This window comes from Cervus canadensis, chromosome 2 (assembly GCF_019320065.1).
Source record: "Cervus canadensis isolate Bull #8, Minnesota chromosome 2, ASM1932006v1, whole genome shotgun sequence".
In the NCBI taxonomy this organism is placed as follows: Eukaryota; Metazoa; Chordata; class Mammalia; order Artiodactyla; family Cervidae; genus Cervus; species Cervus canadensis.
The window spans coordinates 113962003-113978295 of NC_057387.1; the positions used below are offsets into that span (position 1 = coordinate 113962003).

Sequence of the window (16293 nt, forward strand, 5' to 3'; positions counted from 1 at the left end):
CCAGGGCTGGGGCCCCTCATCCCACTGGGCAGAGGAGGTGGCAGGTCCACAGTCTGGAGAGGCCCTTGGTGGAAACCTTGGTGGAGGTGGGGGAGGGGGAGATAAAGATGGAGGTGGGGGCGGGTTAGAGAAAGATGAAGGTGGGGGAGAGGAAGATTGAGGTGGGGGAGGGTTAGAGAAAGATGAAAGTGGGGGAGGGGGAGAGGAAGATGAAGGTGGGGGAGAGGAAGGTTGAGGTGGGGGAGGGTTAGAGAAAGATGAAGGTGGGGTAGACGGAGAGAAAGATGGAGGTGGTAGAGGGGGAGAGGGAGATGGAGGTGGGGGAGGGAGAGAGGAAGATGGGGGGAGTGGGAGAGGATAATGGGGGGAAGGGGAGAGGAAGATGGGGGAGGGGGAGAAAGATGGAGGGGGAAGGAGGAGCGGAAGATGGAGGGGAGGGGGAGAGAACGGCACAGCCTGCCTCTGTGGTCCAGGTGAAGTCCACCCAGCAGGGCGCCCTGGCCCTGAGCCCGCTGAGGCTTCCACATTGTCCCACCCCCTCCCAGGCTGTCGGCCTCTGTGTCTGTGTCTGCCGCTTGGGGAACAACCACAGTGGCCACAGTGTGGGCAGCGATGTCCTGTCGCAGGTGGTGACCAGTGTCTCTGTCTACCTCCCTGCGGCTCTGGGTCTGCCATGATGGCGTAGGTGGACAGAAACTTGTGTCCTGTGGTCAACCAGGTGGCAGCCACCGCCCACTGCTGCTGAGCCGGCCACATCCTGTCTGAGAGGTGAGGCAGTCGGGCCCACAGGGCCCCCAGCAAGGGGTCCTGCAGAGCGTCCACTAGGCCAACACCTGCAGGAGCAGGTGCGTCGTCAGCAAGGCTTGAGAGGAAGCTCAGGGACCCTGCCCCGCCCAGACTTCCATGGATCTCAGGACGTGTCCACTCCACTGGGGCAGAGGGCCTGGCGGGGAATCAAGGGGCTGGATCAGCACCAGCACAAACCTGCACCGTGAAGTCCGGGCAGGAGACCACCCGGGGGCTCGTGCTGGGCTAGGGCAGCGGGGCGGCTGCTCCTGAGAGCCTCAGGGGGCCAGGACCCACCTCAGCCTCCCAGGACACACAGGGAGATTTGTTCGGGCAGAATGAGGGCGGACAGGCTTCGGACAGGGCAGAGCCCCAGGCCAAACCCACCTTCCTGCCAGGCCACCAGCCCCGACCTGAGGGAGATCGACGTCCTGGCTGTGACACAGTGCAGCAGGGCCCTGGACCTGCGCGGTGGTCAGCGTGGCTGGTGGGAACCCCCCTCTGCCCGTGCAGGTGCCTCACCCACGGCGTGGCCTAGGGTCTTCTCCTGCCAGGAGGCACAGGCCTACCCATCCCCCATCGCACCTCTAGCACCAGGCATGCTGTTCTGGGGCCAGGCACGGGGGCACTTCGAATGGCCCACTAGAGAAGCAGTTTATGTGGCCAAGGCTGCTGGCAGCATCAGTGCCCTTGACCACCGCTCCGGTGCCAGGGAGATCAAGCCCAGCCGTCCTGTCTGTGGCTCAAGCACAGAGCTTCACAGCAGGCCAAGAGCACGGCCACAGCCCCTGCCCCCATTTCCTCTTGGGGCTCTCTGCTGGCCAGAGTGGCAGCTGGCCGGCAGGAGGAGGTGGGGCCCTGGCCCTCCATGCCCCCAAACCCCAGAAACTGCAGAGTACAACGTCTGCCCCACCAGGTTCAACCCTGATCACCGGTCCCTCGGGAAGGGGCCCCTGAAGGGGGGCACCACCTTGGAAGACAACCTTGAACTGCAAGTGACCCGGGAGGGCCAGACCCTCCTCCTCCCCGTCCCAGCGTGTTCTGTGTGCAGTGAAAAGCATCCCAGCACAGCCGGTCCAGCCACCCTCCCCAGCTGGTGCCGCCCTCTGCCCTCAGCCACGGAGGCCCAGCTCTGACTCCGGAGGACGTGTGCTGCTGGCCGCGGGCACCTCCCCTCACAGAGACCCAGGGACAGACGAGGCCCGGGGCTCAGGCTGGTGGCACAGTCACTGGAGGCGGGTGGGCTCGGTGGCCTGCCGCGTCCTCACCCCTGCCTCAGAGGCCCCCAGAGTCACCTTTCAGGGCTGGTCCTCTTGGAGAATCAGGTGCAAGAGACCAGGCCCTCCCACCAGGTCCAGAGACCACTGCCCCCTGGAGGCAACACTGGGGCTCAGCAGGCGGTGGGGGACTGGGTGTCAGACCATGCAGTGGGGAGGGGCCGCTGGCCACGAAGGGAGCTGGCTAGAGCCTCTTGTTCGGCTCCGAGGATGCGTCCTGAGGGTGGAGCTGACTTGTTTATCAGCATGTGCAGATAAAACCTGCCCTGTGCCTGGCACTGGACCCTGAAATGTGCACCCAGAGCCTCACAGGGCTGCACTCTGGGGTCCCCCATGGAGGAATGGAGAGGAGAGAGACTGGGGGGAGGTTGGCCAGATAAGATGGCGGGACTGAGAAGGGTCTGCTCTGAAGGTGGGAAAGGCGGTGCATCAGAGGAGTGGGGGGCGCCCTGCACGTGGGCCCCGCCTTGTGCTGCCGGCTGGAGGCTGGGTGAGGGTCAGGACAGGGAGCAGCTCTGGGGGCCCAGGGGGACATGATCAAGGCCAGGGTGACACGGGGGACCTCGGGACAGCAACGGCAGGTGTAGGCCAGGATGGGGACTCCGAACGTGATGAGGGGTGACAACGGGACTCCGAGGGACACTGAAGGGGTGTGGCTAAGGAGGAAGCAAGAGGGCTTCCAACAGAGAGGGTGCCCAGGTTCCAGGGTGGAGGGGTGTGAGGGCCAGAAGGAAGCAGGGAGACCCGGCAGCAAGGAGGCGGATGCAGCTGAGTGACCCTGTAACCAGGAGGGTGCTCTCTGGAGAACAGGGGGGCGGGACTGCCTGAGCGGTCACGCTGTGTCCTGTCTCAAGGACACCCCTGATCCCAGCCCCGCCTCGCACACTGCGCCTCGCACGCTGGAGCGGAGGCCGGAGTCACTGTGCTCGGGGCTGCTCAGCTTGCTGGGCCCGGCCCGGCGTCCAGCATGTGGCAGGCACAGGCTGGACAGGCCAGCCCTCGAGGGCGGGCGCGGTCGGAGCCTCGGTGAGGAGGCGCAAGGCCAGGCCACGGGAGCCGCCCACACTTCACCCCGCCTCGGCTCTAGCTTCCGCCCCTCTGTCCAGGAATAGGCCCCGCCCCCTAGGCCCCACCCAGGAATAGGACCCGCCCTTAGGCTCCACCCAGGAACAAAGCCCTCCCCTTAGGCCCCGCCCAGGAATAGGCTCTGCCCCCTTAGGACCACCCCTTAGGCTCCACCCAGGAATAGGCCCGGCCCAGGAATGGACCCCGCCCCTTAGGCCCCTCCCCGAGCGCTTCTTTCCTGGGAGGTTCTCGCTCGTTGAGGCTGGACTTGGCTGGTCCCACCCTCCCCTCCCTAAAGACCGTTCAGGCTCCAGAAAAAGGGGGTGGCTCCGCGCTGGCGGGGAGGGGGCCGAGGCTCGGGCTTTGCCTCCTAGCATACCTGCCTCTCACCACGCAGTTGTGACCAGCTGTGATTGAAGTTTCAGTTAATTTACGGAGGGAATGTGATTTCTCGCTGTGACCCAGACCGGAGGGTGAAAGTAGCCTGCTCGGCAAAGACCCAGCCAGGGCACGCGGGCAGCTCAGGTCGGGGGTCCGTCCCGCCGGCCTGGGTCCTGGGTGCAGGGCTTCCCCTGTCTGGGAGGAGGACTGTTAGAACACCACAGGAGGGGTGGCTTCCAAATGGGCAAGTCCCGAGGCTGGAAGTGGACCTCCGGGTCCCCAACTGGTCCAGCTGCCAGCACGGCCGCTTCGTGGTTCACAGATCGCTGTCTGCTGCTGGGTCCTCCCTGGTGGAAGGGATGTGGGAGCCCCCTGGCATCTCTTTCCCAAGGGCGCCAATCCCTTTCCTGAGGGCTCCACACTTGTGACCTCATCACCTCCTGAGACCATCACATCCAGCTGGGCTAGGTTAGGATTCCAACTTTGGAAGTTTGAGGACACACAGACATTGAGAGCACAGCAAGGGATCTGACTGAGGTGATCGCCCAGCATGAACCCAGGACCTAGTCAGCATCACCAGTGCTGGTGTCCATTAGGGGCTTCTAAGCCCCCACGTGAGGACCACTCTGACAGTGAGCTGCCCCTCCCTGCCTTCTCCAGAGACGTGCCCCTCAAGAGGAACAAACCTGAGACCCGGGCCCCTGCCCTCCCAGGAGCAGGAGTGCCTGTCTGCCCTCTCCTCTCCTACCACCTCCTACTGTTACCCCTCAGCGACCCTGTCCCCAGCCTGCCGTGGCCTCTGGTCCCCTCTCTGCCGTGGCCCAGTGTGCCAGGGCCTGCCGGCACCCACCTCCCCGTACAATCGCCCACTGTCCTGCAGTCCAGAGAGTGGTCCTGTGTTCTGGCTGCCCAAGTGCGGATTCAGGTGGCTTCCTCCCGGGCCGCAGTGTTCCCGCCTGTACCTTGGGACCCTCGGGTTCAGGGCGACCCCTAACATGGGTGGGGCCAAGAACATGAGTAGACGTGAGCCTCAGGCTCTTTCAAGTATTGAACCCGTACCCTCGGAGTCTGGCCTTATTTCCCACACAGATCCCCACCCCTGGAGACTACAGGGGCCCAGAGGCTGGCCAGCTGCCCCATCCCTGGCAGGGACCCCGGGAGCCTGAGCCATATCCCCACCTTTGGGACATGGCCGGGACTCCTGAGAGTGACTTCCTGGCTGGGAATGATGGGGGTCAGGGTGGCCTTCCTCAGACACACATTTTCAGACATGATATTCCGAGGACCGCCCCCCGCCTCCCCGGAAACTGCCACCTGAGCAAAGGATAGGGAAGGGCCCGTCCTACCTGCACTCTTCCCCTGAACGACTCATCAGCGGCTTTCAGCGCTCCTCCTATCTCGTTCCCTGGACTTGCTGCATGGCCCTGTGGGTCCAGACACTGCTGGCCTTGGTCCCTCTGTGACCTAATATCACTGCCAGTGGGCTTCCCAGGTGGCGCTAGTGGCAAAGAACCTGTCTGCCAATGCTGGAGAACTTCTCCAGCACCACAGTTCAAAAGCATCAGTTCTTTGGCACTCAGCCTTCTTTATGGCCCAACTCTCACATTCATACACGACTATTGGAAAGACCATAGCTTTGACTAGATGAACCTTTGTTGGCAAAGTGATGTCTCTGCTTTATAATACACTGTTTAGGTTTGTCATAGATTTTCTTCCAAGGAACAAGTGTCTTTTAATTTCATGGCTGCAGTCACCATCTGCAGTGATTTTGGAGCCCAGGAAATAAAATCTGTCACTGTTTCCACTGTTTCCCCATCTATTTGCCATGAAGTGATGGGACCGGATGCCATGATCTTAGTTTTCTGAATGTTGAATTTTAAGCCAACTTTTTCATTTTCCTCTTTCATTACCCTAAGAATTATAATTTTATCAGGTCTGCATGTGAGATGTCATTTGATCACTTAAGTTATAGCAATAAAACTGAAAGAGAAAAACATTAAAATGATTTTAGAAGACAGAATTCTTGCTGTGGGTCTGCATTATTTTATTACCCTTGTTTGCAACAAGATACTGTAATTACTCTTCCCACAAATGGAGTAATATTGAAGCACTTACCTCCTAAGAGAAAATCAAAACTCTTTTAGTGGAGAAAAGCGTGTGTCTTGGCCCTGAATCTTCAGAAGGGGTGGAGGGTGTCACCTCGGAGACGAGTCACTTCTAGGATTCCTTGAAGGGAAGCCCTGTGCCCTGTGGTTCCAACAGTTCCAACACCCCAACAGAAGTGAAAGTCAGACCAGAGGAGACAGGAAGCCAAGAGCTGATGAGACTGGGGTGAAAGTTTGGATGAAAATTGTCAAGTGTGAACAGACGTCACGGACAGTGTTTGCACCTGCTGTAGCTGAACGTATTCTGGGAAGACGGTCTATGTGTGACTGGGGTCGCGTCCCCTACCTCATCCTGTACAACAGGAGGCCTGGAAACCCACCCTTCAGCCGACGTTGATGGAACATTCCAAATGGGGGTCGGTGAGGTGGTCCAGCCCACAGACGTCATTAATACAAAGGTGTATAGGATGCCTGATGGACAAAAGAGGATCTCCAGGTTCACTATGCCCCGTTAGAGGCTGGACCGCAGGAAGGATAAATTGAATCATAAAGCGACAGGAACTATTGCCCTGTGTGGAGCCCAGGAAGAACCTTAGGGCAGGAGTCAGTGAGCGCCCCCCAGTGGTCACCGCTGGGTTCCGTTTAAGACGGCTGGCCCACTAGCTGGCATCAGGTTTGATGGAGACCCAGGGGCACAGAGCAATTATGGAACATCCAATGGGATCCCACAGACTCGCCAGTGGGGAGGTAAGTGACTGGAAGAGTTCCTGAATGAGACGGGAGTTTTATTTACCTATTTATACAGGTGCATGCTCCCGGGGGATGTCCATGAACAGGACAGGTGCGTGCTCCCAGGGGACATCCATGAACAGGGAGCCTAGTCCCCCGTACAGTGGCCTTGGAACCCCCTGAGGGGCTGCCAAACACCACCGCCACGTGAGCGGTGCCCACGAGCAGCTCTCAGACAGCAGGGCCTGCTGGGTTTCCGGCAGTCCAAGGGGAATGGACAGCATCCTCTTGCATGGTCACAGTCTGATCAAAGAAGGTGAAAGCGAATTGGCTCACTGTTGAACTACATGCTGTTGCCTCTGTGTTGGGTTTTTACTGACTAGTGTGTGGTGGCCAGTAACCTGGCCATATAATCAGGCAGATGGGCAACGGGAAACTGGTCTCTTAGGACCCACGCAAATCGCTTTGGAAATTTAAGGAGTGCATTAAAATAGGACATTTCAACACCCAATCGAAGTACCCCTTCCAGGATCAGAAGTGCTTGGAATTGACTATCCTGGTGCTCTTGCATAAGGTGGCCCCCCGGGCTCATGACATGAGTGGGCATGAGGACTCTGCAGCCACGCAGAGATGGGCTGAGTCCAGACATGGCTTCCTGCACCCTGACGGCTGGGGGCAGGCTCCCCAGGGGAGGACCCCACAATGCTGACAAGTCAGACTGATGCCCCGTAGCCCCCTAGACTACAAATGTGTCCTGCCAGGAGCGGACACTGACTCTGGCCTCAGCTTTGTGGGTCCGGCGGGAGATGCAAGCGCTCAGCTATGCACATGCACACATCTGTTCTTTTTCAGCCCCTTCTCCCATTGAGGTTGTCACAGAATACGGAGTGCAGTTCCCTGTGCTCTACGATAGGTCCTTGTTGTTATCTCTTTTACGTACAGTAGTGTGAGTACGTTAATCCCAAACCCCCAACCTTTCCCCCCTGGTGACCTGACATTTGTTTTCTGTGAGGACTTTGCTGCTGTTGCTGCCCAGCTTGTCCCAGTCTTAGCCATTGAGGAACCGTGTCGGCTGGGTCCTTGTCTTTCTGACACACTCACGCCAGTGTGGGTGTGTTTTGGGGGAAGGCGGGGAGGCGGATGCTCCAGGCTCACCCTGAGCCTCTCCTGCCCCAGCTCCAGAAGCAGCGGTTTCTCCTAGAAGTGCTGGAGAAACCAGCTCTAGGGGCTGCAGCGCTGCTGGGGTGGGGCTGCTCCGGGGTCCTCTCTGCAGACACAGACTCCTCTCCAGAGGACCCTCCGTCGCGGCAGCTGGGATGGGTGGGGGGTGGGCCAGAGAGAGGGAGGGGGCAACGGTCCAGAGATGAGAGCCCCTTCTGGAGCCGGCCTGGATGCAGGGCCTGGCGTCTGCAGCCCAGGAAGCCACAGGTGGACGCAGGTAGGCCCGCCCACCAGAGCGCCCCCCACCAGAGTCATCCAACAGCCCCTCCCAACACCACCCTGATCACTCCCTGCCTTCAGCACGGACCGCTCAGACCAGCAGAGGGGGCGGGAGAGAAAGGGGTGCAGAGACGGTTCCAGGGCCGCCTCTGGGGCCTCGGCGGAGGGCGGCCCCGCTCACTGTAGCCAGATGACATGCGGAGTCTTTACCGTCTGAGCCCCAGGGAAGCCCTGGTACAGTCCAGTACAGCGGCCTGTGTTAGCTGTGTACCTAGGCCAGCTCTGGGGGGCTTATGAGCACACTTAGAACCTGCTTGCATGCAGGGGACTTACTATACTTCATTCGCAAGAGATTTTGATTGATTGTCCAACTTTCCTGTCTCCCTTTTCTGAAAATTTATTAATTAGCTAATTAAAATGTATACATTTGGCAACTTCATCTTCCGTTAATCGGGTTTAAAGCAGTATTAGTCACTCTGGACAAATATAGGATTGCAATCATTTCTGACGATTTTCAACTTCGAGAAGGATCTTTCTGCTGATGGAACCATTACTGGGACTGTTCAGATTATGAATGGGCTGTGAGAGCATGGGGATACTTCCTAGTTATTTTGAAATGTAAGTTCTAGGACATTTAGAGCTGATGATTCTTTCAGAAGAGAAGACTCTGGAGAAGACTCTTGAGAGTCCCTTGGACAGCAAGGCGATCAAACCAATCAATCCTAAAGGAAGTCAACCCTGAATATTCATTGGAAGGACTGACATTGAAGCTGAAGCTCCAATACCTTGGCCACTTGATGCAAACAGCAAATTCATTGGAAAAGACCCTGATGCTGGGGAAGATTGAGGGCAGAGGAGAAGGGGACGACAGAGGATGAGATGGCTGGATGGCATCACTGATTCAGTGGATGAGTGGACATGAGTTTGAGTAAACTCAGAGAGATGGTGAAGGATGGGGAAGCCTGGCATGCTGCAGTCTATTGTGTCACAAAGAGTTGGACACAGCTTAGCCACTGAACAACAATTCTTTCAGAGCAATTTTCCTGAAAAGATTTAACCCTTCATACAAATCAGTTTTGTGAAAGTTTGAATTTAAATGTAAATCTTTGCAGTGTCACTTTCATATTTCCTATAGCTTTTGGAGACCATAAGGAAACTGATTCATGATTTGCATGTAATTTCAAACAGCTCTTTGTGCACTTTTATCATTCTATCTTCAATTCTACTGAAAAGTTAATTTTAAGTTGTTATCCAAAATTAATTTTGAGTTGTCGTCCATGTAGTAACTGGTTGATCAAAGCTTCATATGAACATTGTGTTCTTTTCTGTGTAATAACGTGATCCTTAAATTTAATTTTTCTTTCCAAGCTGATGGCCTTTGCTTTGTAATGTTGACTTTTTCAAAAGAGATTCCAAACTCCTGGAATATTTCTAATAGCCCAGTGCTATTGTGTATTGCAATGCCCACGTTAGTGTTTTTCTTGAACTAACTCACTGACCAGCTCACTGCCTGAGTGCCCGGGGTCCCTGTCCTGGAAGCCCTTGTGCAGGGGCTGTAGGGCCTTTCTGTGGGGACAGCTGAGCAGCTGCCCCCCCACCGGTCCTGGTGCTGCCAGTGAGGACCCCTCTCTCCGCCCAGGGTGACGACCTCACCCCTGTGGCTGCTGCAGTGGCCGTCCTCCCAGTGCTGACCCCCAGGAGACGGGGCTCCAGGAACCCCCAGGAGAGGAGCCCCATCCCATCACCACCCCTGCGCCTCTCTCCCAGGGGGGCCTTCAGAGACCCAGGCCCGCTCCCCGCCCCAGGCGGCCGCAGCAGGGTGGAGAGGAGACGGAGCCCATGGAGAGCAGCCTCGCTGCCCGGGCAGGCGGGGGAGCGGATCGTGAAGGCGGGCAGCCACAGGAGGTGGGGAGGAGTCTCCCTTCTCTGCCCCCGCACCGGGGCTGGTGCAGGCAGACAGCGCCTCCACGAGGCAGCCCCTCGGTGGGTGGGCTCACCCAGGGCCTCTGCTTGGCTTCTCCCTCTTGTCCGTCTAGCCCGAGGAGAGGGTGGGGCCCTGGGCTGGGCTCCCTACCAGCCTCACTCTCTGGACGGGGCTGCGGGAACCCCCAGCTGAGGGGCTGTGTTCTCTGGGGGTGGGAGATTCCAGGTGAGCTCTGGTCTTTGGGGAGAAAATGGCCGGGGGCTCCTCCGAGCCTGGGGAAACCTGGGGTCTGCAGTGAGGGCCCCGCTGTACATGCCTGGCCATGAGGGCCTTCAGGGCGGAAGGGTGCTGGGGGGAGGGTGGGGCTGGGTGTCCCGTGTCCCCTGCAGCCACGGGCTCCAGCCATCACCCTGACCGTCCCCGGCAGCTGCCCGCTGGGGTGTGTCCAGGCCGACCAGTCACCAGCAGTGGGACAGTCCACCTCAAGGCCGGGTGTGCTCACCCTGGACCGTGGCCTCTCCTCCTAGGTCTTACCTTTGATTTTGGTTAGGAAAGATCGAAGGCAGGAGGAGAAGGGGATGACAGAGGATGAGATGGTTGGATGGCATCCCTGACTCAATGGACATGAGTTTGAGCAAGCTCTGGGAGCTGGTGATGGACAGGGAGGCCTGGCGTGCTGCAGTCCCTGGGGCCACAAAGAGTCGGATGCAACTGAGTGACTGAAGGAGGACTGTATAGAAGAGGCACTAGAGATCCCCTGCAAAGGGAAGGGCAGGCGGCACTGCGCCCCGCCTCACTCGGCCTGCCCTTCACCAGCCTGTCAGGCCCAGGGACACGGCAGGTCTTAGGGACGGTTTATTGACAAGTGGTTTCTGGGGAGGAAGGGGCTGGAGGTCTGCCCCCTGCCCTCAGCTCAGGGAGCCCCCGGGGTCCAGCCACGGTCGGGCCCTAGCTCCCTGCTCACAGGGACAGAGCCGGTGTCACTGGGACTCAGTGGCTGCCCCCCTGCCCCCCACTACCGGGGCCCCCGTCCTCTGCTCCCCTCTTCAGGCATCTGGCTGCCTCCAGGCCCCGGGACAGGCCTCCCTCTGGGGACCCGGTACTTGCTCTTCTGACTGTAAAGCAGGTTCCTCTGGAAAAGGCGAGGGAGGCGGCCGTGATACAGCAGGACGGCCAGGAGCATGCCTGTGGGAGAGCGAGGGTCACACGGAAGCCGGGGGCTCCCCAGGCCTGAGACCCCCCCAGTGCCGTGCCCCACACCATCTGTGGACAGGGGCCTGCAGACGGGGCCAGGTCTTGCCCTGGCCCGGCTCCTGCCAGCATCCACTCCCCTTGGGGCCGACCCCCCGGAGGTTGGTGGGGACCCGGAACCGTGTGCACTCGCTGACCATGCTCTGGGCCCCGTGTTCCGGGCACAAGTGCCTGAGTCTCGGCCCTTCCTCCCAGGGCCGTCTCCCAATGCTAGCGTGTCATCCACGGGGTGGCGAGCGTGGAGGTGGGACCAGGGGGCCGGGGGTCAGGGGTGGGGCCTGGCCAACCCCTCGCCCCCAGGTTCTGCCCGGAGCTTCCGGAGTGGAGGACCCTGGACCCCCAGCTGGCCAACTCTCGTCTCCCCGAGGGCGGGAGGCCCCCTGCCTGAACTGAGCTGGTGTGTGCACACGGGTTCTGGCCCCCCAGCCTCCGCCCCTCGCGGCTCCCAGAGGGGTCCTGACAGCATCAATGTCGCCATAGCAGCTGTGGGGTCAAAGGCTGGAGCGGTGTTCCCCGGATTCAGGTCGTTCCCTGACCTCACAGTGGGACTTTGCCTGAAATAGGGTCTCGGCGGGTGTGAGTAGTTACATTAAGACGAGGTCTCCCTGGAGCAGAGTGGACCCCAACGCTGTGTGACTGCTGTCGTTCTCGGGGGACACGCGGTGGACAGGGAGGACAGGCTGGGATGGGACTGATGCACCCGCAAGCCCCGGACGCCCGGGGGTGGGGGGCAGGGAGGCTGCAGCCGCAGAGAGGGCGAGGCTTCCCGCGCCTGCCTGGGTTCAGGTGAGTGGCCCTGCTGTCCCCAGCCTTCACTTCGCTGTGGTCCCTGGGCCAGCCGAGAGCTCTGAAGGACAGCCCCACCCTGTCCAGCCAGCGCCCGCGTAGATTGGGGCCAAAACGCTCTATTCCAAATGCCCACGTCTCCAGCTTCCCTGCAAGGACCCCCTCCGGGGACCCTGGGGGAGGCCCCAGGAGCAGCCCCTGCCTCGACCCCAGCCAGCGAGCTGGATGCCCTGTGGGCTGCCCCTGTCCCCAGAGGACAGACTGGGCCGCCTGCCCCTGCCCCCGGGGCCCCTCACCTGTCACGGGGCCCTGCCCCCGGGGCCCCCGGCGCCCCTCACCTGTCGCGGGGCCCAGCCAGTACACCTGGACGTACTCCAGCACGCTGTGCCCCGAGCAGCGGAAGGTGACCGAGGCGGCCAGCACAGGGTTCAGGAAGGCGGACGTCAGGGGCCCGGCTGCAGGGGAGTGCAGGCATCAGTCCTGGCCCGCCTGTGCCGCCAGCCGGACCACCCACCCCCATCCGGCAGTCGCCCCGGCAGGCCTGGTGGGGGCGGCCCGGCTCCATCGCCCTGTGCCATGGGGACACCGGGAGGCAGGCCGCCCAGAGGTCAGGCAGCAGCTGGACAGGAGGGTCTCCCGACCTCTCACCCCTGTGTGGACTCGGCTCCCCAGCCATCTTCTGCACACCCCATGCCCGCGGGAGGGCGTCGTAGAAAGAGAGAGAGGTGGGGAGACACAGATGGAGAGACAGGAACAGCGAGGAGAGAGACTTGGCCGAACAAAGAAACAGCAGCAGAGAGGGGTGCGCGGGGCCAGCGGGGGCCACGCGGAGCAGCGCTAGCGTCCCTCAGCCCCAGGGCCTCCAACAGGACCGGCGGGCAGAGACTCCCCTGGGCAGGGTCAGAGCTGGGCCTGCGCCTTGCAGGGAGCCAGGGCGGCTTCCACGGGGGCTCAGGGGCCCACGGGAGCTTGGTCAGCAGGCTCGGCCTGGGTGTGCGGGGGAGATCCCAGACAGGGGAGGAGGGAGGAGGGAGGAGGAGACGAGGGAGGGAGACGGGGAGGGAGGGAAGGAGGGAGGAGGGAAAAGGGGAGGAGGGAGGAGGGAGGAGGGGACGAGGGAGGGAGACGGAGAGGGAGGAGGGAGGGGAGGAGGGAGCGGAGGAGGGAGGGAGGAGGGGAGTGGGCGGGGGGGAGGGAGGAGGGAGGTGGGGAGGAGGGAAGTGGAGAGGGAGGAGGGGAGGGAGGAGTTAGGGGAGGAGGAAGGAGGGGAGAACTGGGGGGGCTGCCTCACAGTGACAGGTGGGCCCAGCAGGCAGCGGCAGGGGGTGAGGAGGAAACAGCAGCCCCGGGCCTCCAGGAGGGGTGACCAAGGATGCAGGAGCTTCCAGACCAGAGCCTGGGCCCCAAAGAAGCAGCAGCCCCCCTCCCCACCCACTGCCCGCCTCAGGCGTCAGCTTCCCAGGATGAACAGGAGCAGCTCGGGGTGCGGACAGACCCAACCGGGAAGGACTGTCCGACTGGGGTCCCGTCCCTGCCCAGCACGTTGAGTCCCGCCTGGCTGGCCACCACCCCCAGCAGGTGCCCAGGCAATGGCCACCCCAGGCCCCGTGCCGGCCTGTACCTCCTCTCCTGGGTAGCCATGCGGCCCCGGGACGGGCGGCCGGTCTCACCTGTGCCGGCCGCGGCGGTGAGCAGCAGGGCCACGGCCGGCGCCCTGTGGACGGCGCGGCTGCCCTGGAGGCGGAGGAGCGCCAGGTGCAGCAGGAAGGCACAGGCGCCCTCGAGCAGGGCGCCGTGGGGCACGGCCGTGCGCAGCGCCGAGCTGCAGTGCGGGTCCATGAGGCTCTGCAGCACGTGCAGGTCGCTGAGCCCCCAGGCCCAGTAGAGCCGCGTCAGGGCGCCGGCCGCCTGCACGCCCAGCGCCTGCGCCGCCAGCTCCAGCAGCGTGCCGGGCAGGGAGGCCTCGGCCAGGAGGAACCGCTGCAGGGACACCGTGGGGTTGGCCGAGGCCCCGTCCAGCGTGGCCCCGTGCACCAGGAGGAGCACGAAGACCAGGGTCAGCAGCAGGTCGGGGCCGAAGCCCCCCGCCCAGGGCCCGAGCTCCACCAGCATCCGCATCTCCAGGCAGCAGGCCCCCAGCTGGGCCGTGCCCGCCGCCTCCCGGGCAAAGTGGGCGTAGGCGCCCCCGGGGAGCAGGGCCTTGGCCGCCCTCCTGGCCGCCTGGCAGAGGGCGAAGGTGGCGAGGAAGAAGCAGAGGGACACGTTCAGACCGGCCATCAGCCTGGAGGCTCCGGGAGGACGGCTGGCAGGCACCTGAGCTGACGTGTCGGGCAGGGAGGCCGTGGGAGCCTCACATCTGCACTGCCCGCAGTGCCTCCCCGGCCCGCCCCTCAGTCGGGCGTCCTCCGCGGACACCCGGCCCCCCTCGGGCACTCTGGGTGCTGCTCCCCAAAGCCGCTGGGGCTCCGTGACTCAGCCCGGCCTCCTGGCTCCACCGGGCAGCTCCCGGTGGGAGCCTGTGCCATCCCCGCCTGGGTGAGGGCCCCCGGGCACCAGCTCCCTTGGGAGGGTGGCCGTGTGCTGGCTCAGGAGCCCCGTGTGGGGAGCAGCGGGTGCCCTGGTAGGGCTGCACTGGGCACCTTGGAAGCTGAGCCTGCAGAGACGGACCCACCTCACCTCATGCAGTAAGTCCCCTGCACACGAACAGGTTCCGTTCCGAGAGCATGTCTGTAGTCCACACGATGGCTACATAGTTCTGTACTGTGATAGGCTTATCATACTCTTCACACAAATATACAGTCTATATATACACACTATACAGTCCAGGGAATTCTCCAGGCCAGAATACTGGAGTGGGTTGCTGTCCCTTTCTCCAGGGGATCTTCCCAACCCAGGAATGGAACCGGGGTCTCCTGCAATGCAGGCAGATTCTTTACCAACTGAGCTATCAGGGAAGCCCTTTATAATACTCTTTACACAAATAATACATAAAAAACAAACAAAAACATGTCAACCTTACAGTACACACAGTGCCTTGAAAAGTGCAGCAGTACGTACCAACAGCTGGCACACAGGGCTAGCATTGAGTGAACAGCAAGGAGCGTTACTGGCGGGAGGAGACAGAGGAGGGGAGATGGTAGAGCTGAAGGGTCGTCAGCAACAGGAGACGGAGGGCGCGCTGCCTTGGCTCACGCCGGACGCTGACGAAACAGACGTCTGCACCTCTGAAAGCTCGCAGCGTCAAGGTTCCCGAGGAGGGGACTTACTGCCCTGGATCTTCTGCCTGGAGGGTGGGAATGTGACTTGCATTTCTAGCAAAGCTGTGAGTTAGTCTTGAGCAAAAGGGCTGCTTGGGGGCTTCGGGGGCTTCCTGCAGGCCCAGCACGTGGTGAACTTGGAAGAGAGGGCCCAATCCAGGCAAGTGGGGTCCCCTGTGAACCCTTCTCCACACCCCACTGGAGTCCAGGTGAGCGCCTTGGCCCAAGGACATCACTGGGCCCTGGCTCCCAAGTCAGAGGGACTGGAAGTCCGGGGCTCTGCTCGTGACTCTGCTGGACACCAACCAGGCTGCAAGGACAGACAGCCCAGGTCGTGGTCACGGACGCTCCACAGTGACCTCAGGACCTGAAGGAGCAGGGGCGCTGGATCTGCCAGGCCGCCCCTGGCCCGGTGGTCACTCCAGGCCAAGGGGACAGGCTGAGCGAGGCTCAGAGGGTGCGGAGGGGAGGCCCGAGCCGGGCTCAGGGCCTTCAGGGTGCGCTATACCCCGGCCCGCAGGCCTGAGCTGGAGCAGAGAGCAGGAGCCGGCTGTGGAGGAGGCTTCCGGGAGAGGGGGACTGAGCCAGGGGCTGGGGGCGCTGTTGCTGAAGGTCAAAGTCAAGGTCTCCAGGACACAGCCACACCCCACAGGGGCCAAGGTAGCTGGCGCAGGGCAGCGGAGGGGTCCCTGGGCAGGGGCCCCAGGGGAGACAGGCGGCTCTCCCCTGCCTGCCCCCTGCAGAAGGGGGAGGGGGCTCTGAGCAGAGGAGCCGGGTCTCTGAAGGCAGAGGCCTCATGTCCGGCCACCGCTGCTGGGGAAGGGGTCCAGGTGACGCCCCCTCAAGCCCACTTGGAGGCCCCTGGCCCTCCACCCTTGCTGCTCTGTCCCTCACATCCCTGCCGCCCTGACCTGCCGTCCCTGTCCTCCTTCCCAGGGGCTTGACTCCAAAGACGAAAGTGAAAGTCGCTCAGTCGTGCCCGACTCTGGAATTCTCCAGTCCGTGGAATTCTCCAGGCCATAATACTGGAGTGGGTAGCCTATCCCTTTTCCAGGGGATCTTCCTGACCCAGGGATTGAACCCAGGTCTCGCACATTGCAGGCGGAGTCTTTATCAGCTGAGCCACCAGGATGAAAGAAATGCCCTCCAAATCAGGGTGAGTTTCCTCCAGAGGAGCTCGGCCGGGCCCGGGGCTGCGGGGTGCTGCGCGTGCGAGGCTGAGGGCCGGGCCTGGACGCCTTTGCCGCTGGCCGCGCCCACGCGAACCTGCTTCCTGCAGCAGCACCGGTTTC

At 61.6% G+C, this 16293-nt stretch overlaps 1 protein-coding gene across 2 annotated transcripts; it reads right to left on the reverse strand.

Annotated features, from left to right (window-relative positions):
- Nucleotides 1–10561: 10561 nt before the first annotated feature.
- On the reverse strand, nucleotides 10562–14021 carry LOC122428399 (aquaporin-12B-like). 2 transcript variants are annotated; one of them, XM_043448405.1, is made up of 4 exons: nucleotides 13899–14021; nucleotides 13415–13862; nucleotides 12083–12199; nucleotides 10562–10892 (listed from the first exon to the last, which is right to left on the reverse strand). In XM_043448405.1, the coding sequence occupies exons 1-4, from the start codon at nucleotides 14019–14021 to the stop codon at nucleotides 10723–10725; spliced, it is 858 nt and encodes a 285-aa protein (XP_043304340.1). In that variant the 3' UTR covers nucleotides 10562–10722. The 2 variants fall into 2 exon arrangements, with proteins under 2 accessions (XP_043304340.1, XP_043304334.1); XM_043448399.1 differs by having other exon boundaries at nucleotides 13415–14021.
- Between the last annotated feature and the right edge of the window lie 2272 nt (nucleotides 14022–16293).